This window comes from Drosophila pseudoobscura, chromosome 3, assembly GCF_009870125.1.
Source record: "Drosophila pseudoobscura strain MV-25-SWS-2005 chromosome 3, UCI_Dpse_MV25, whole genome shotgun sequence".
Lineage (NCBI taxonomy): Eukaryota > Metazoa > Arthropoda > Insecta > Diptera > Drosophilidae > Drosophila > Drosophila pseudoobscura.
The window spans coordinates 19,014,746-19,033,987 of record NC_046680.1 but is presented as its reverse complement, the minus strand read 5'-3'; the positions used below and the strand labels follow the sequence as shown (position 1 = coordinate 19,033,987).

Below are 19,242 nucleotides of genomic sequence, written 5' to 3'. Positions count from 1 at the left end.
GCTGCAGACATTCTCCAGACATGGCAGCCCGGCCGGCCCGGGCCAGCCCGCCCTGTGGCCATATCTCATTGTCATAACGGACAGTGCTGACAGTAAATAATCCATCAATAATTGCATCCTCCACTTGCCCGGGACGGGCCCTGTCAGATTCGAGTTTTTCCAGTTGCCTGGCAGGGGCTTTGGCTTTCCGCTCTTGGCCCTGGCCAATGCTTTATGTCAATTGTGTTGACATTAATCATGGCAGTTTTGATTGTTGGATGTCGCTGGATGCCACCCAAGGCTCTGACAACTAGCGAAATCCCAGACCAACTCTGTATCGACTTGGGTGTCCATTGGAGCTGGTCTGGCCTTTGGGGGATCTCTGGCGATTAACCAAGTTGTCTACTTCCAAAGATTATGCCGGAGAAGGGGTAAGATTAGTTGGTCAATAATTTAGAGACATAATTTCAGAAATACTGGGTTTCACGTACCCTCCAGCCGTTCGCTTTCCCTTCTCCGAGAGTGCAACTCTTCCGAACAGCCTTCACCCACTTCCGCGACATTTCTATGTCAGCCGCCACAGTCTTTGAGTCTGCTCCTCCGCGAGAACCCTGACCCGAATGCGGGCCGCACCCGCTACCCCCGCTAACCTTTCCTTCGGAGCCCGTCTGGGGGGGGCTCTTCAGTGGCAAAATAAGCTTGATGGAAGCGCTGGCGGCTACAAACACTTTTACGCCTGGACGCAACCTCGAGCACCACTTTGTGTCGAGCGGTTTCGAGAGGCGGCGCGGGGCGGATGGTGCGGGGGGGGGGGGGGGGGAATGGCACGGGCCGTGTGGCAAGCCGAGCAAATGCTTCGCCAAAGAGACGGAAAATGCCGCAAAATGGCGCCAAAGGAAATCCACTTTTCCAGTAAAAATGTTATTCACATGATTATTGTTGTTGTTGTTGTTGTTGGATGTTGCCTTTGCCAAAATGCCACCATTAGTTGACCTGAAAAGAGGCTCGCAAACGCACTCAAGTGGCGCTCTTACTGTACTCTCCTGCCTTCCCCTATGGGCTGCCAAATGCACTTGAATATTTTGAGTTACAACACACACACACACACACACACACGCACACACCTACAAACCTCTTGTATGCACATTTATACTTAACTAAACCGAAGACTTTCCATCTTGAAAAAGATGTAGCATCTAGTTTGGTCTGTCTTTCGAGGGATACTTGGACTCTAGTTTGTCATTTCGACCTAGTTCTGTCCTCTGCATTTCGAATAGGACAAACCAGCTACAACGCGAACAATCGCGTCAGCCAATAAACTGTCAATTACTCTTGAGCCATTTTCAATCAACACGCCAAACGAGGCCCACACATGTACAGAGGGACCGACACGCATCGACCGAATTACAAATCTCAAACGCACAATAAACGCAATTACAAGCCTGAAGGGAGCTCTTCCACAGAGAGGCAGAGGGGCAGAGAGAGGGAGATACGGCGTGAACTAGATAGAGATAGAGGGACAGAGCCAACCACAAGCCGCAAAAGCAAAAGCATGGGGCGGGTCCTGGCCAAAAGGAAATCGAAAAGCTAGGACTGGGGCTGGGGCTGGAGCTGGGGCTGGTGCTGGGACCTGCCATCAGTCAATCAACAACCAATGCATATGGCCAGCATGATTGAAGCCAATTGTGAGAAAACAGTATTTTTGATAAATGGATGGGGAGCAGGAGCTGGGGAGAACAGGGCGCCCCTGGGACACAGATCTCATGGTGGGCAAATATCCAATCAGCATTAAATTATTTACACCAAAAACTATCAAGAGTAGATACACTGCGCAACATAACCATATGGCGGCTGAATATATTGCCAAACTGGGTGGCAACTTAGACAATCTTTCCCTCTCTGCGATTTCCCAGGAAAAGTGTTGTTTTCCTCAGATACGCATACACACACACACACAAGCCGCACACAGATACGACAAAAGTTCAATGCATAACAAATATTTGTATCTCATGGATACAAGTGTCTGTCCCGCTGACAATGCCCGAATCTGAATATGATAAATACTTGCAAATTGTTTATTGTCAGTGGAAAATAAATCAAGTGTGTGGCTGTTCGCCCGAAATGTATCCAAGGAGGTGCAAAATCCATGTCTGACTTATTCATGAATCTTAATTGGTCTGGGTTTGGGTCTGTGCTTGTTCTTGTTGAGTACTCGTGTTGTTTCGGATCGATTTGCTTTTAATTTGAAAAGTTTTCAACTTCTTGGCAATAGTTTCCAAGTTGTTTTTGCAACTCCCATCGAACGATTCACTGGGGGCCACTAATCCAATCAGAAATCAGAAATCGGGAACGTTAAAAGGCATCACAGCACTCGTCTGGGCCTCAGTCATGAGGTACTTGTGTCGCGCGCAGCTTCTGAGTCTCCTGTTGTTGCCACTGCTCAAGGCCCGGCTCTCAGTCCCAGCTCATCCGATCCCCAAAAGCATTCTGCCGCTGATGATCAGCACTTGGAACTACACGGACGCCAACCGCGAGGCTTGGACCGTGCTCCGGCAGGGTCCCCGGCGGACGCGCCAGGCCGTGATCCAAGGCTGCCTGCACTGCCAGAATTCGAACAGCTGCGGCCGCCTTCTGGGCGGTCACAGCGCTCCCGACAGCTCCGGCGGGATCACCCTGGAGGCGGCCCTCATTGATGGCGCGAACATGGACTACGGGGCTGTGGCCGGAATGGCGGGGATACGCAATGCCATCGGAGTGGCGCACGACGTCCTGAGGTACACGAACCACTCGCTGTTGGTGGGTGAGGCTGCCGCCAGGTTCGCCGAGGCCATGGGGCACAAGAAAGAGGTTCACTCTCTTTCGACCACCTTAGACGTCCTGCTCCCCTGGCTTCTGGGCAAATGTCAGCCCAACTTCTGGCGGAATGTGCGTCCGTTGGCCAACGACAGCTGCGGCACGTTCTCGCCGCTTCCCCAGGAGCAGCACCAGCGGGAGATGCGTCAGGAGTACCCCATCGAGCCGGGCCACCACGATCAGGTGGGCTTCCTGGCCCTGGACACGGAAGGCCACCTCCATGCGGCCAGCCTCTCGAGCGGCGCGCGCTTCCGCATCCCCGGGCGAGTGGGCGATGCTGCTGTGCCCGGAGCCGGCATCTATGCCGACAACCAAGTGGGCGGCGCCCTGGCCACCGGAGACGGGGATGTCCTGATGCGCTTTTTGCCCGCCCTGTTGGCCGTAGAGGCCCTCCGCGCCGGACAGTCTCCGGCCAGTGCCGCCGAGGCGGTGATGCGACGCCTTCTCAGGCACCACACGGAGTTCAATGGCGGCCTGGTGGTGGTCAGTCGACTGGGTGTCTACTCGGCGGCCTGCGCCGGTCTGGATGAGTTCCAGTTTGTGGTTAGCGGCGAGCACAGTGGCAGGTCCATGCGTCGAGTAGAGGGAATCAAATGCTTGGATCGCCATGAAGTCGTAACCGGAGGACCCAGGGGAAATTTCTATGTAGGCCCCAAGAAGATATGGGCGGCCGGGGGGGAAGATGTCTTGGTGCAGCGAGTGGAGAAAATTACGCTTAACGAAGGAGTCGATTCCCGAGAGTTTGAGGAGGAATACGTAGAAGACAAGGCTGCGGAAATAGACGTGGATGAAGGGCAGAAAGCGGAGGAGGTACGATCCCTCTTGGACGAATCTCCGGGAGATCTTTTGCTCCATCAGCTCGGCCTTGCGCCACCTTTTCCCTTCCGTTTTCCTTTTATATACTTTTGAGGGGAAAAAACCTTGCCCTCTGCCGACCCCCTCCCTCTCTGCAGAGCTCACAATTTGTATAACAATTTCAGTTTTTCCAGTTTTCCATTTTCGGGTCCTTTCGTTTTCCTTTCCCGCACTCGTATCCCCAATTCATCTGCTTTGCATATTTCTTTGTTATTTTTCAGTATTATTTTCCCTTCTTTTTCCATTTCGGGGGTTTAGTCTCCGCACCCCCTCTGGACCGCCCCCTGTCTTGCGATTGTGTAACGTAATCCCCTCGTGTTGGTTTCCTTCGAAAATCTGCTGTAAATGTATGCAAATAAGTACAGTTGTGCTTTAATTTGTGCGAGTCCCACAAACTTTTGACGGGTGTGACCTAACCATTAAAGTTTTTCCGGGAAAGTTTTCAATTGCGGCAAAGGAAAACGAAGGAAAATCTGCGGGGATTGCTGTAAGCTAACTATTTTTGACCAGTATTACTACGAAATATGCTAGATACCAGAGCTTGTACTACAACCACAATCTACTCGTAGAATATCGTTCGTCAAAGCTCTTGAAGAGCTGCACTCCATTCAATTAAAAGCGCAAATGTCTTACTCAGCCTTATCTATCACACGCCACGATTATATTTTTGTGTGTCATAAAAATTGATTGCAAAAAGTCGCTGCGATCCGCGGCGATAAGTCAAAGATAACCCACAGGCACAGAAAATAGCAATTGGCCGGCAATAGGCAATCGAAAGGCAACCAAGCAATAGACGACAATAAAAACACTATAAATGGGGGGAAGTATTATTTCTAAAAATCAAAACAAATGTTAATAAATAATATTTAATTCAATGAAATCTTCAGACAGTCATGCGGATGAGTCAGGGTCAAAATATCACCCATTTGGCATGCCTCAAAGGCAGATAAGATTCCTTACAATCCCACTTCAATGGTCATTTGTGATACGGGTACTTGTCAGCGAATCGGCACTAATCTAGGGAAACATCTTGAAATTACTTGCCCTAGAACAATGTAACCTGGTAATACCCAGGGTATACTGTATTCTGAAACGAGTCTTTTCGTCTGTTTTTCCTGATAGACCTCTGGAACTGGACGAGCTTTGGTATTTCTTAGTCTTAGTGCGGTATTTCTTAGTCGAAATACTCACCAGAGAACTCTTGGCTATCTCGTTATCAGTGGCTGTGAGGGGGGGGAGTATGATGGAGTGGGTGGGCTGGCGGACAGGGAACATGGTCTCAAGTGGCGCAAACAATTGTGAATTTTTGTGTGTTGTTTTCGAAATCCAATTGCCGTTCAGTTTCAGTTTTATTCGGTTTAGCAAAGGTGTTGAATGTTCCACTGTCCAATTAGAAATATGCTGCCATTTTGGTCTGGACTGATTGCCTGTCTGTTGGCTCTCCTGGTCGTCCCTCAGGCCCTTGCCTGGGAGTCGCCAGAGCTGCGGAATGCGGCAGAGCCGCCCCAGTGCTACAGCTGCGAGGGCATCAACTGTCTGAGGACAACCAAGCAGAATGTGACCATCGGCTGCGCAGATCGACTGGACATTTGTGTGACCATCTACGAGGACTGTGAGTTTCCAGGGGACAGCCCTCAGCCCTCAGCGGTTCCAGGTCTAAAACCATCTGTTCCATAGTTGCCGTCAGCGAGAGAGGCTGTCTGTCGCAGATCTCCCTGGAAGGACAGGCCAAGTGCCAGGCTAGGAGTCCGGAGTGCCACAAATGCAGCGGAGAACTGTGCAACAATCAGGGACGAAGCGACTTCAAGTGCATTCAGTGCAGCGGATCTACTGTGGGTCTCTCCTAAACCACCTTTCAAAGTGCTCTACTCTACTGCTATACTCTCTCTCTCCTCCCCTCAGTCGTCCACCTGCAACGAGGGAGCCGCCTCCACACTGAAGGCCTCACAGTGCGGTCTTCCGACCTCCAGCAATTCCTACTGCTATGTCAAGGTCGTGGGCGAGAACCTCCAGCGCGGCTGTGCCACGTCCCTGAAGGAGCAGAAGAGCTGCCTGGAGAGCCGAGATTGCTCGCTCTGCCTCCCGGGGAACTCCCTCGAATCCGTGGCCTGCAACACGTTCGACTTGGCCTACGCCAAGTCGAGTGCAGGTCTGGGTCAAAGGGTAGCAGGCCTGAGCTTGGCCCTCATAGGCCTGCTGGCCCTTCTTTTGTTCAACTAGTATTTTGCCAAAGCCAAATAAATGAGAATTAATCAGTCACCCCATACGTGTTTTTCTCCTCCTCCTGTCAAAATATTCCATTAATCTATCATGGGGGTAGCATGTGGTGATTGTGGTGGGAATGGAATCTCCCTGCGAAAAAATGGCAGCACATACAATGAGGGTCAGTCGAATAGCAACCGTTTGCAGTGGAATTAGCCCCTTTCAGGTTTTACTTTTGTGTTTTTCAATAAGAAAAGTTCGTATTGGACATTCAAAAGTGAAGAAACGTTTTAGAAGCCACTTGTCAGGGTACAGGCCCTAAAACTAACTCCTTTTAAGATATCCGAGGCCCCAGAATGACCAACCATCCATTGGGATACGCCTGCCCAACTCTCAGATCCTCTCTTGTCGGAGGACGAGGTACAACTAGTTCCTCGTTGGTGCTCTACTCGATTGTGTTTTTTTATTATCTACCCGCCCCGACCGTAAGCTTCAAAAATTTCCTATTCCTTGAAACCCACAATCTCGAGACCCGATAGTGTCCCATCGGATTCTATCATGTGCTGTACCTATGCCACTGTCCCGAGCTGTCGGCTCTTCACAGAGCACATTCGAGTGGCTCGGCCATTTACACACACTCGCACACTCGATGGGCTCGAGTGCCCTCCAGTTGGCCGTTTCGAGTGGCTGGCGGTATAAAAGCCGAGCGCTTTGGCCGATTGCCCGACATTTGAGGCACCACAATGAAAGACACAGCAATCCTGATTACGCTGGCGGTTGTCTGCCTGGCGGGCTGCGCGGCAGGAAACATTGTCCTCACATGCCACAGCTGCGAGGGCGCCGAGTGCCAGAGCAGCTTTCTTCAGAAGGAGCAGGTCTGCGCGGACTCCCTGGACTACTGTGAGACCATCTTCAATGAAGGTGAGTGCAAGATTTCCTCCCCTTTGGTGCATAAGATAATCCTTGAACCCATGGACTATTACAGCCCAGGTCCTGTACAAGGGCTGCTCTCTGGAGATCCCTAGCTCGTTGCGGGCACGCAGCGCCGATCCCCAATCCTCCCACAAGTGCAACACAAATCGCTGCAATACTTTGGGCTCGGCAAAGTATGCCTGCATCCAGTGCGACTCCAGCAAGGTAAACACAGAGTATTACGTCCCTCTACATCCTTTCTAATCTCGTGGCTCTCTGAAGGACTCCAATTGTGCTGAGAATGCCGACACCTTGCAGGCCACTCGCTGTGCCGCTCCGACTGCCCCCAACTCTTACTGCTACGTGAAGTCCTCGGGCAGCACGACCCAGCGCGGCTGCTCCACCACGGAGATCGACCAGCAGAGCTGCCTGGGGGATGCCAACTGCCTTCTGTGCTCCCCGGGCGACATCCGGAACTGCAATGCCGTCAACATTTCCGCAGCATCCAGCGCTGGCAATCGTTTCACTCGCTCTCTAAGATAACTTCCCGATTAAATATGCATTTTTTCGTATAATTAAAGAGATTTAAATAAAGTCTATATCAAATTTCTGGTAGAGTAACCAGAGTCGGTAGATTCTTGCATACGATTCTTAAACATATATTTTTGGGACCAGAATGTGATCCCCAAAGTCCTGACTTTATAGAGGTAGGGTATGGAATACAAAAAACATGGAGCTCTTAAAAGCAAATCACAGACCTTTTATAAATAGTGTAACCGAGATTACAGAGTCGTTTTGGACAGAATGATCGATGATTTCTTAAATACAAAGAATATACGAATATATGTATCCTAGATATGTCAAATATCGTTGAATATTTGTGTGGTAGTGATCTATGATTATCAAAAAGAAAGATCAACCATCACAGATAATCTTTAGGATCTTTATACCCGCTTTAAGTATCCCGTGACATCCTCTGATGACCTTTGAAGTCGCACGTCATTTCTGTGCAATTAACCTTCAATTAGAGTTGTTCCTGAAGACCTATTCAATCCCTTGCGATTGTCCGAGCCGCATTTAATCTAAAGAACTTTGATAAGGGGGGACTAATAGAATCGAAAAAATTCCATTACCATTGGGAACTTGTTTATTTGCTCGTGACTAAGAAACTACCACCACTCATGCCTAATCGAAGAACTTCACCAGAGAACCGGAGGGAGAGAACCCTCTCGAGTGCCGGGGGGCTTAGGCAACCCCGCGAAGACAACAGGCTTGTTTTTGCAAATCTCAAGAGATGTCACCGGGTTGTAGATTGGGTTGTTTGCCCACTTGAGCCGAATCAACAGAGGACTCTCGAGCAGCCAGAATTGATATAAAGCCGTGGGCAGGAGTGAAGGCTCTCCCAAATGCTTAATTCGCCTTCTACAATGTCAAACCGCACGTCTTCCGCTCTAGGATGTCTCCTTGGACTGCTCCTGGCGAGCAGCTCGGCTCTGGGGCTGGAGAAATGTATCTACTGTCGCGGCATCAACTGCCAGAGAAGCAGCTACCAGGCGGAGGAGCAGTGCTCCGACCGACTGGACGCCTGTGCCAGTGTCTTCCAAGGCGGCATAGTCCAGGCCCAGGGCTGCCTGGAGGGTCTCGAGGCTGGCTGGAGGGAACAGTGTCACGGCCCTTCGGGGGGAGTCGACTGTGAGATCTGTGTCTCCGAAAAGTGCAACACTCTAGGATCTGCGAGATCCGGTTGTCTCCAGTGTGCGGAAAGTGGGGTGAATATTGTGAATAATGGAAAGATTGCTTCATTTATTATAACCATTTGATATTTCCTACAGGATGAGCACTGTGTGGATGCCCCTCAGCTTCTAGTATCTCAAAGATGTCCCATCGCGCGGACAGGTAGAAGTTTTTGCTTTACGAAATTGGTGGAAGAGCGCCTGGAACGGGGCTGTTCTTTGAGCCTTTCGGATCAGCTGGATTGCCTGGCCAATAGCAACTGCCAGCTGTGCGATCCTCTCGAGCGACCCCATTGCAACGATGAGATAATCGACTTCAATGCAGCTCCCGAGCCTACAACAGAATCTACTTCCACATCAACCTCAACAACGAGTACACCAACACAATCCACAGCAACACCAAGCACCGCTTCACCACAAACAACACCAAGCACCGCATCACCACAACCAACAACAGCTTCTCCACAACCCACAGCACCGCCAACTACAGCCGAACCCAACTCTGCTCTCAGCCTGCACTCCGCTGCCTCCTCCATTCCGCTGATCATAGTCCCATTGGCTGTATTTGTTTACACCCTTCATAAATAATCCCAAAATTCGATTATGCCTTTAGCTTTAATTCCCACGGCCTTCTCCCGAACCTAATCTATGTATTGTTAAACTAATTTTTATGGTATCCAATAAATTCTGTCCGCGCTCAAATACAATCTACGGGGCTTGGCTTGTATATGGCCTTTATAGAGACCACCAACCCAAAGTTCTATGCTGCTGGATTTTTTCCTGCAATTTTGGAATCTATTTTGGTTGAAATCTGGCAATATTTGTAAATTTGTATGGCATTGTACATTAAATAATCTTAGACCTGATTGTGCAATTGCTAAATTGGATCATCGAGAAATCAAAACCGATTTCATTAATTTTCACTTATCATTAAACCGAATTTCAAGTCATCTTAGATTAGGAAAGATTATCAAATTATTGGGAATTTCAAAAAATACCAGATTCATCTATTTAAGTGCTTGGTAACCGAATCATTTTGATTAATCTATGTTCCAGTGCCATAAAGTTTGATTGGGTATTCCCGAAAAATAGGTTATATGCAACGTATTTTAAACGAATAGCCGGCTGTGATTCAGAACTCTAAGAACTCTTGGAGGCGAGGGCTCTCCACCGGTTTAATCACGATATTCTTAGATAGAAACACACATCCCATACATACATATTATTTAATTAATTTCGTGCGCTTCCTTTCACAAAGAAAGGCCATTGGAAGCCTATGTATATCTGGAATTTTCATGCCACGGCAAAAGATTTATGGCCCCGTAAGTGTGGAAAAGCGCCATCTGTGAGATGCACAGAACTATCGATAAAACCTAGGGGGAATGCCCGATGCACGTCTCTTTGGATGATAGTGTTTGAAGTGCATTTATTTGATTTGCAACTACGCAAAATGGACTTCATTTAGTTGGAGAGTGGAACCCTTGGCCAATAGCCTCTCTAGGGCTAAGCCCATCTAATCAGCAAACATATATTTGGGCTGTCCATCGAGAGCCTTATCGAACGTATTCGTTCGATTATGATGGGCTTATCGGGGCCGTTGTTTTTGCCTTTTTATGTTAAATCCCCCCTCGCACTCGGCTCTAAATAATCGGGGGACTGCGAAATCGCTTTATCGGCCATAGAGCTATAGCAACAGAGCCACCCATATAATCGCTGTGTCCAATAATATAGAGCAATAATCAAACAGCTCCGATAGCACCGTCCGTCCGATCGATCGAACGCCGGCACTTTTCACTTGTCGTAGCGGAATCTATAAAAGGCCTCGCCGCGGCCATCACGAAATTAGTTGCCCGAATCAATTTTTGTTGGTAATACGCGAGTGCCCACGGTCAAGAAAAGGGTTTGAAGAGCCCTCGAATCGATCCGATCATGAAGTTAATCGCTGCAGGAGCAGCCCTGCTGCTTCTTGCACTAAGTGCAAATCAAACCAGTGCCAATGGTAGGTGGGCCCAAGCCCCTCAAAGGATAAGGGCTAGCCCTAGCCCCAAGTGAAAGTGAAATCACAGACAGTGTGTGAACGAAAGAGTGTGGCAAATCGCTTAAAAAACTGTACTGTATGGATAAACCAAAGATTAATCATCAGTGTCCTCCCTGGCAAAAATGTTGGCCCTATCTTATCTGCTGGCGTGTTATTCCCCTTCTAAAACAGATATTAAAGGAAAACCGACACTGACACTTATGAATCATGTCTGTATTATCTTTGCCATAAATGTAAGAGCTCCACTTTCATTTCCTCATTGGAGGATAGCGTCAATATCTGCTGTAATGCGCTTTTTTTGTTGTGAAACACTCGCAGACTCGAGTGCTCTTGATTCGTATGGATTAAGCTGATTTTGTGAAAGATTAAAAATGGACTTTGAACAGCAACAGAAAGCAACAGAACACCCTTGGAGTGCTGGGATTTTTCGATGTGCCATAAAGTGGCTTACAGAAATATTATCTGCAACGGAAAGCTCTTTAAAGGGTTCGTTTAAGGTGTCCCTGTTTTGAACTTCCTTTAAATTTCCAAATTTAAACGTACTTTTAACTAGTAAATGCCATCATACGAGTCCGTCAACAGGTACATGGGAATTTCCTAAGGCCTTCAAAGCACCCGTTGGTTAAGTTCTTTCCAAAAGAACCAATTTTCTGCTATATTTCACGTGACTTATGGATTAAAGTAGTGCCTTTCACTTTTGCCCACAACATTCGGGCGACAGGCGACTTCCCTGTATCTATATACGAGTGCTGTATAGATTGCGAGACGATCGCCATAGAATTGACGTTTTACGGGCCCCCATAAGGCAATTACTAATTTATTGAGTCGATAAGGAAGCGGCGACCCTCAGTCCGGATCAGATCATGGCGCTGTCGTTACGGCAGCGCCTGCATCCATATACCCATAAATAACATATAATTCGATTGCCGAAAGCCCCATAAATAGTACTGCGAATACGTAACCACCCGCGTGTCGATAATAGCGATAGAATTTGGGCATTTATTTGCATTGATTTTCCTGCGACTTCGGCAGTCCTGCATGAAATATTACCAAGAAAGTTGCATCACAGAGTTTGGCCATCTTTATTTGCAGATCCCTTTGTGCACATTTGGCATTCGGGCCCCATAAACTGCTACGAATGCGACAGCCTGGCGGAGTGCGCCGCCGACTCTGGCACCCTGCGCAAGTGCCTCGACAACGACGCCCAGAACTGTGTGGCCATCTTCGACAGCGACGGGGCTGTGGTGCAGCGCGGCTGCAGCGACAACCTGGTGACGGCCTGCTCGGCGGACCAGGACAAGTGCTACCAGTGCCGCTCCAATGGCTGCAACAGCCTGAGTACCGACTCGGAGCTGGTGGATTGCGTGTACTGCGACGCCCAGAGCGACGACAACTGCGTCTTCGACATTGAGCTGGTGAAGGATCGGCGACGGTGCCACCAGCAGTGCATCACGGCCCTGTATCCCACCACCAGTGACGCCAAGGCTCCCCTGGAGCTGGTGAGGACCTGCCTGGACGACCTGGACTACGACGATCGCGAGGCCTGCGCCGAGGGAACCTTTCCGCATTGTGTGGCCTGCACGGGAGCCAGTTGCAACCAGGTGGAGCTGGGCGTCCGAGGCAGCTGTAACTCCTGCCGCGGCGACTGCTCCAGTCCCCAGCCCCAGACCTGCCGCGCCGTGCCCGCCGACGACGACGTGGAGCACTGCTTCATCGAGTTCGACGAGTCCGGAACGCTCGCCGCACAGGGCTGCCTCAGCCAGTTCAATGTCAGCGATGTGCAGCTCCTCGAGGAGAACAAACGCCTCTGGTACTGCTCCGGGGCGGACAACTGCAATGTGGCTACCGCCCTCCCTGCGCCTCAGAGCTGCAAGCTATGCAGCTCCAGAACTGATGCCGACTGCGCCGTCGATCCGGACCTGGTAGAGTCGGAGACGGAGTGCGACAACGCCGTGAACACGGACTGCTACACGCGGATTCTGGGCAATGGACACACGGAGCGCGGTTGCCTGACGACTCTGGAGGGCGCGGAGTACCTGGATTGTCTGCGCGAAAGCAATGCCACGCAGTGCGCCAAGTGCTCCGGAGAGAACTGCAACCTGAAGGTGAATATAGCAAGGGTTCCTCGCTCTCGGAATATCCCTCTAACCCAAAACCCTGTCGCTTTCAGCTGCATCCCACCGAGCGGTTGAGCTGTCAGACCTGCGACTCCACCGAGGACCCCAATTGCGAGGCGTCTCCAGCCTCCGCCGCCCTCTGCCTGCTGCACACCGGCAGCCAGCACTGCGTGACCAGCCTGGACCTGGCCGGAAACACCAAGCGCGGATGCAGTGCCTCGCTGGAGTGCGACTCGACGAGTCCCCAGAAGTGCCAGCTCTGCTCTGGCTCTGATTGCAACACGGCCAACCTGAAGCGTCTGGAGGACGGCAATCCGGGTCCCTGGCAGCAGGAACTGCCGCTCAGCTGTCAGAGCTGCCAGGACACCGCCTCCTGCGCGGCCAGCACCATTGAGGAAGTGTCCTGCGCCACCGAGGCGGAGTACTGCATGACGGTCTTCGATGCGACGGGTGTGGTCTCCGCTCGGGGCTGCAGCCAGGTGGTGGAGGAGTCCTTCGGGGCGTACTGCGATGCCAACGGCGGCAGCTGCCACAACTGCAACTCCAACGGCTGCAACAGGGCCACATCCCTGGACAGCTACACAGCGTGCCTCTACTGCGATGCCGAGAATACCGACTGTGCCCGCAATCCCACGAAGGTCGAGGCCAGACGCAGCTGCAACGGCCATTGCATGACTGCCCTGCGGCGCCGGTCCAGTGAGAGCACCGTCTACGACACCGTGCGCGGCTGCCTGGACGACAAGGACGAGGAGGACCAGCAGCGATGCATCAACGGAGAGGACAGCGATTGTGTGGCCTGCGACGAGGCCGACTGCAACGTGGCACAGCTTGTCGAGGCCACACTCAGCTGCTACCAGTGCTCCGGCGAGGAGTGTGGTGATCCCAGTCCTCTGCAGTGCGGAGAGTACAGTCCCGAGGACCGGTGCTACATCCTGTTCAACCAGGACGACGGGGACATCACCTCCATGGGCTGTCTGTCCGACCTGGAGGACGAGTTCGTCGACGACAACTTCCACTCGCTGCTCTTCTGCGACGAGGCCAACTGCAACTTCTTCGACAACCTGCCCACGGCCACCAGTTGCGTGGCCTGCGACTCCTCGGAGGATCCCAACTGCGCCGTGGATCCCAGCAAGATCGCCCTGATCGGCAGGTGCGGCGTCCTGCCCTACACCAGCTGCATGACGCGTGTGACAAGTGAGTGGCTCGGCCTATTGGGAAATCCAATCTCCATTCCTTCCTCTTTTCCTTTTAGATGGCATCACGCAACGCGGCTGTCTGAGCAGCCTGCCACGCGAGCAGCTGACCGCGTGCCTCTCGGGCAACAGCAGCTGCGAAGTTTGCGAGGGCGAACGCTGCAACACGGACATCTATCCCGCCGATCGTCGGCGCTGCCAGCGCTGTGACTCTGTGACGGATCCCAGCTGCTCCTCCGCCCCGGACGCAGCCAGCGTCTGCCCCTTCTATCTGACGGACGAGGGCTGCAGCGCCAAGCTGGTGAGCGGCAAGACCTACCGCGGCTGCCAGCGGGAGTTCACCTGCGATGACACCGACAAGCAGCACTGCCGCCTCTGCTCCGGCAAGGACAACTGCAACGTGGCGGACCTCCAGAGCTCCTACATCGGCTACCCCGGCAAGTGGTCCACGCCGCCCGTCAACTGCTACACCTGCAACGGCACCGAGTGCCAGGGCACGAGCCTGGGCTCCCTGAAGAAGTGCGTGGACAACGACGAACAGAACTGTGCCACCGTCTTCGACACCGCGGGTCTGGTGGTGCTTCGCGGCTGCACGGATGAGCTGTACGCGGACGAGGAGCTGCTGCAGTTCTGCGACGAGCAGCCGGGTCAGTGCAAGTTCTGCAAGTCCACGGCCTGCAACAATGCCAGGGACCTGGACACCTACGTGGACTGCCTCTTGTGCGATGGCGCCGACCAGGCGGAGTGCGTCCGCAAAGTGGACGACGTGACGCGGAGCATCTCCTGCCAGGGCAGCTGCTTCACCGGTCTCTATCCCCGCAACTCGGAGGCCAATACCATCCTCGATCTGGCCCGCGGCTGTCTGGACGATCTGGAGTACGACGATCGCTCGGCCTGCACCGACGGCACCTTGGACCACTGCGTGGCCTGCTCGGGCGCCAATTGCAACAATGCCGCTGTGCCCGAAGATCGCCTCAGCTGCAATTTCTGTACGGGCTCCTCCGACTGCGCCACCCCCGAGAGTCAGCTCTGCCTCGGCTATCGCTCCGCCGATCAGTGCTACATTCATGTGGGCGACCTCAGCGTCGAGAAGATGGGCTGTGCCTCAGATCTGGAGGACGCGTTCCTGCTGGCCAATCGCCGGGACCTGTTGCTGTGCTCCGGCGACAACTGCAACACGAACGACAAGCTTAACACCGTTGGAGTTTCGTGCAACATTTGCAACTCCACCGGGGATGCTGGATGTGTGGCAGGTGATGAGCCCGTAGAAGCGGCTGTCTGCCAGCACTACATCAATCCAGAGTGTTACAGCCACATCGATGAAGGCAAGTGCAGATCAAATGCAATAGAATCCAAATTAATATTTACATGTCTCCCCAGACGGCGTCCTGCACCGCGGCTGCCTGATGGACACGGACGACGAGCTCTTTGACGAATGCTCCAGTGGCAGCAGCGCCAGCTGCCAGATCTGCGGCACCAACGGCTGCAACTCAGAGGTGTACCCCGCGGATTGGCTGCAGTGCCTGCGCTGCGACTCCAACAGCGATGCGGACTGTGCCACGGCCCCCGCCAGCTACGGCGGCTACTGTCGCACCTACAATAAGGAGGACGCCTGCGTGACCAGTCTGTCCAAGGGGCGCACCCGTCGCGGCTGTCAGTCGGAGATCAACTGCGACGAGAGCCAGGCCGGCACCTGCCGCACCTGCTCCGGGGAGAACTGCAACGATGTGGACCTGCAGTCCGGATATGTGGGTGAGCCCGGCAAGTGGCAGGATCTCCCGCTGAGCTGCCACGTGTGCAATGATGCCGCCAGTTGTGCTTCGGTGGGCTCGGAGCCCGCCCAGTGCCAGGGCAACAACAAGCAGACCTGCGTCACAGTCTTCAATGCGGCGGGTCAGGTGGTGGCCAGGGGATGCAGCGACGCCGTGCAGTCGGCCAACGCGGACTACTGCGACCTGAACAGGGACAGCTGTCCGCAGTGCAAGTCGGATGGTTGCAACAACGCCCTCAGCCTGGACGCGTACGTGGACTGCTACTTCTGCGACGCGGATGAGGACTCATCCTGCGCCTGGGAGACGCCCACGAGCACTAGGAAGTGCCAGGGCCAGTGCATGACGGGCTTGTATCCACGCAGCTCCTCCGTCGACTCGGCTCTGCTGCCGATCCGCGGCTGTCTGGACGATCTCAACGAAGCGGAGCGCACCACCTGCGCCGCAGGAACCCACGCCAACTGCAACTCCTGTGAGGGAGCACTCTGCAACGGCGGCGACATCATCGAGAACCCCCAGGAGTGCTACGTCTGCTCCGACCCCGAGTGCGAGGATCCGACCACGACCAAGTGCCTGGCCTACAGGCCCGAGGATCAATGCTACCTCGCCTACAACGCGGGCGACGTGGTGGCCATGGGCTGTGCCAGCGACTTCGAGACGCAGGTCATCAAGGAGCTGGTGGCCCAGAAGGCCATGTTTCTGTGCTCCGGCAACAACTGCAACTTCTACGACATCGTTCCCGATCCGAACAGCTGTCTGCAGTGCAATTCTCTGGTGGATGCTCGCTGCGCAACGCATCCCAACCAACTGCAGACCACCGACGTGTGCGCCGACCTGCCGTACACGGAGTGCGTCACCCACATCGATGCCAAGGGCACAACCGTCCGCGGCTGCCTCTCGAGCCTCGATAGCGACGACTTCTACGGCTGCCTCACCGGCGACCACGGAGGACTCTGCGACACCTGCACTGGCACCAATTGCAACGGGTTGACTGTCTTCCCGGCGGATCGTCGCAGCTGCTATCAGTGCGACTCCGCCAGCGACCCCAACTGCGCCTCGTCCCCCAGCAGCGGCAGCAGCACCGTGTGCCCCGTGTATGCCAACGAAGACTCCTGCGTGACGACCCTGCTCGACGGCGTGACCCACAGGGGCTGCGGCTCCAGCCTGAGCTGCTCGGACCCCAGTGACTCCCGCACTTGCCGCATCTGCAGCGGCGCCAACGGATGCAACACCATCGATTTGGGGCGGATCAATGAGGATGGCTTCCCCGGCACCTGGCAAGAGGTTCCCATCAGCTGCCTGGCCTGCTCCGGCGCCACAGAGTGCGCCGCCACCGGTGGCGGAACCCTCGAGACGTGCACCAGCTATGACAACTGTGTGACGGTGTTCGACGCCAGCGGAGCCGTGACGGAGCGCGGGTGCTCCGAGAAGGTCTTCGAGGCATCCTCCTACTGCGAGGAGCAGCCCAGCCGGTGTCCCCGCTGCAACTCCAACGGCTGCAACGTGGCCAACAGCCAGGACTCCTATGTGGAGTGTCTGGTCTGCGACTCCAGCCAGAATTCCGCGTGCCTGGCGGAGCCCGACTCGATCGGCAAGACGCGCCAGTGCCACGAGAGCTGTGTGTCCGCCTTCTTGCCCCTGTTCGGCGAAACGACGGACCCCAGCTACGCTCTGGTGCGCAACTGCTACGACGATCTGGAGAAGGAGGACCGCGACGCATGCAAGGCCGGCAGCAAATCGTTCTGTGCCACCTGCGACGAGGCCAAGTGCAACACGGAGGATCTGGTGGCCTCGCGGCACAGCTGCCTGATCTGCCAGGGCGACGACTGCCAGAAAGCGGAGGCCACCATCTGCTCCAACTACAGGGATAACGACCAGTGCTACATTCGCTTCGATGAGCAGCGCTCCGTCTCCGCCCTCGGCTGCGTGAGCGAGCTCAGCCACGAGGAGATTTTGCAGCTGCAGCGCGCCAAGCTGCTGCTCACCTGCGGCGAGGAGAACTGCAACACCATTGAGTCTCTGCCCGAGGCCCAGACCTGTGCTCTGTGCAGCTCCCGCACGGACGCCAGCTGTGCCATTACTCCCGGGAGCGTGGCCAGTGTCACCAGCTGCGAGGTGACGGGTCTGCCTGAGTGCTACTCGCGTGTCCTGTCCGACGGCAGCACCGAGCGCGGCTGCCTGTCCAGCCTGGAGGATGACGAGTTCCTCTCCTGCTACAACGGCACCTCCGCCAACTGCAGCTCCTGCCAAGGCGCCTCCTGCAACAAGGAGGTGTATCCCGCCGACCGCCGCTCCTGCCACGTGTGCAACTCGGACACTGACGCCACCTGCGAGTCCGACCCGAGCAGCCTAACCGTGTGCTACCTGTACGAGGCCGAGGACCAGTGTGTGACCAATCTGCGCAACGGCGTCACCTACAGGGGCTGCTCCACCTCCCTCAGCTGCGAGGCAGACTCCAAGACGTGCGTCTACTGCGAGGGCGACGGCTGCAACCAGGTGGATCTGGCCGCCAAGGCGGACGACAACCATGGCAAGTGGCAGGATCTGCCGCTTAGCTGTCTGACCTGCGAGGGCACGGCCTGCCAGGAGGAGAACATTCCGAGTGTCAAGTGCCAGGACAACAACGAGCAGGACTGCCTCACAGTCTTTGGCACCGACGGCGTAGTCACCCGTCGCGGCTGCCAGGACGCGGTCGAAGCGGATGCCTCCGTATCCACCTACTGTGGCATCAACGAGGCCAGCTGCCCCTCTTGCAAGTCCAACAACTGCAACAGCGCCAACGATCTGAGCCAATACAACACCTGCATCTACTGCGACACCTTCAAGGACGCCAGCTGCCTGTGGGAGCCGCTCATGGCGAGCCACAAGACCCGCCAGTGCCAGGGCGGCTGCATGACCGCCCTGTACGGCAGCTCTGACTCCGGACTCGACCTCATCCGCAGCTGTTTGGATGACAAGGAAGAGTCCGACCGGCTCACCTGCTCAGCGGGCACGGACTCCACCTGCTCCGCCTGCAGCGAAGCTTCGTGCAATGTCCAAAGCCTGCCCGAGGATCGCCTCAGCTGCTACACCTGCGTCGGCGACGAGTGTGAGGATCCCTCGCCCAAGCCGTGCGCCGTCTACAAGCCCAACGACAGCTGTTTCCTGTGGATGGACGAGGACAACAGCATCCAGCAGCTGGGATGCGTGGGCTCTTTCCGCAACCAAGACGAGGAAAGCATCATCAAGACCAAGCGCATTTCCGTCTGCCAAGGCGCCAACTGCAACGTCCCCCAGCTCCCGGTACCCGTTCGCTGTGCCGTGTGCGACTCTCGCGAGGATCCCTCCTGCGCCACCAATGCCCAGGCCGTCGGCAGCTTCGACACCTGCAGCCAAATGCCGCATACCGGCTGTGTCACGCGCCTTCTGAGCGGCAAGTACAGCCGCATATCAATTAGGGCCCAATGCTAATCTTTTTTCTCCTCCTCTGGCAGATGGTGCCACCACACGAGGATGTCTGTACGACCAGGAACAGTCCGACTTTGCCGCTTGCCTGCTGGGCAGCGATGCCAACTGCTCCGTGTGCTCTTCTGATGGCTGCAATCGTGAAGT

At 54.3% G+C, this 19,242-nt stretch overlaps 5 protein-coding genes across 6 annotated transcripts in view; all 5 read left to right on the top strand.

Moving 5' to 3' along the window:
- LOC4805247 (uncharacterized) overlaps nucleotides 1-19,242 on the top strand; it is a 68,797-nt gene that overhangs the window by 47,775 nt on the left and 1,780 nt on the right. The window contains exons 1-6 of one of the 2 annotated variants that reach the window (XM_001361642.4): nucleotides 10,371-10,533; nucleotides 11,665-12,677; nucleotides 12,743-13,883; nucleotides 13,942-15,207; nucleotides 15,263-19,063; nucleotides 19,125-19,240. In XM_001361642.4, coding sequence (XP_001361679.3) covers nucleotides 10,464-10,533; nucleotides 11,665-12,677; nucleotides 12,743-13,883; nucleotides 13,942-15,207; nucleotides 15,263-19,063; nucleotides 19,125-19,240 — 7,407 coding nt within the window. In that variant the 5' untranslated portion in view covers nucleotides 10,371-10,463. Of the gene's footprint in view, nucleotides 1-10,370; nucleotides 10,534-11,664; nucleotides 12,678-12,742; nucleotides 13,884-13,941; nucleotides 15,208-15,262; nucleotides 19,064-19,124; nucleotides 19,241-19,242 lie in introns of those variants that run through there. The other variant, XM_015185022.2, reaches the window with a different exon arrangement.
- On the top strand, nucleotides 2,353-5,233 carry LOC4805250 (L-asparaginase-like protein GA18140). The gene has a single exon (XM_001361645.4). It carries the CDS (start codon nucleotides 2,368-2,370, stop codon nucleotides 3,739-3,741), a length of 1,374 nt encoding a protein of 457 aa, XP_001361682.3. The 5' UTR covers nucleotides 2,353-2,367; the 3' UTR covers nucleotides 3,742-5,233.
- Nucleotides 5,025-5,946, top strand: LOC4805249 (uncharacterized). Its single transcript, XM_001361644.4, has 3 exons — nucleotides 5,025-5,299; nucleotides 5,365-5,519; nucleotides 5,590-5,946. Exons 1-3 carry the CDS (start codon nucleotides 5,062-5,064, stop codon nucleotides 5,905-5,907), a joined length of 711 nt encoding a protein of 236 aa, XP_001361681.4. The 5' UTR covers nucleotides 5,025-5,061; the 3' UTR covers nucleotides 5,908-5,946.
- Nucleotides 6,604-7,408, top strand: LOC4805248 (uncharacterized). Its single transcript, XM_001361643.4, has 3 exons — nucleotides 6,604-6,810; nucleotides 6,875-7,026; nucleotides 7,084-7,408. Exons 1-3 carry the CDS (start codon nucleotides 6,633-6,635, stop codon nucleotides 7,342-7,344), a joined length of 591 nt encoding a protein of 196 aa, XP_001361680.2. The 5' UTR covers nucleotides 6,604-6,632; the 3' UTR covers nucleotides 7,345-7,408.
- On the top strand, nucleotides 8,204-9,241 carry LOC117183753 (uncharacterized). The gene is made up of 2 exons (XM_033378817.1): nucleotides 8,204-8,570; nucleotides 8,634-9,241. Exons 1-2 carry the CDS (start codon nucleotides 8,208-8,210, stop codon nucleotides 9,120-9,122), a joined length of 852 nt encoding a protein of 283 aa, XP_033234708.1. The 5' UTR covers nucleotides 8,204-8,207; the 3' UTR covers nucleotides 9,123-9,241.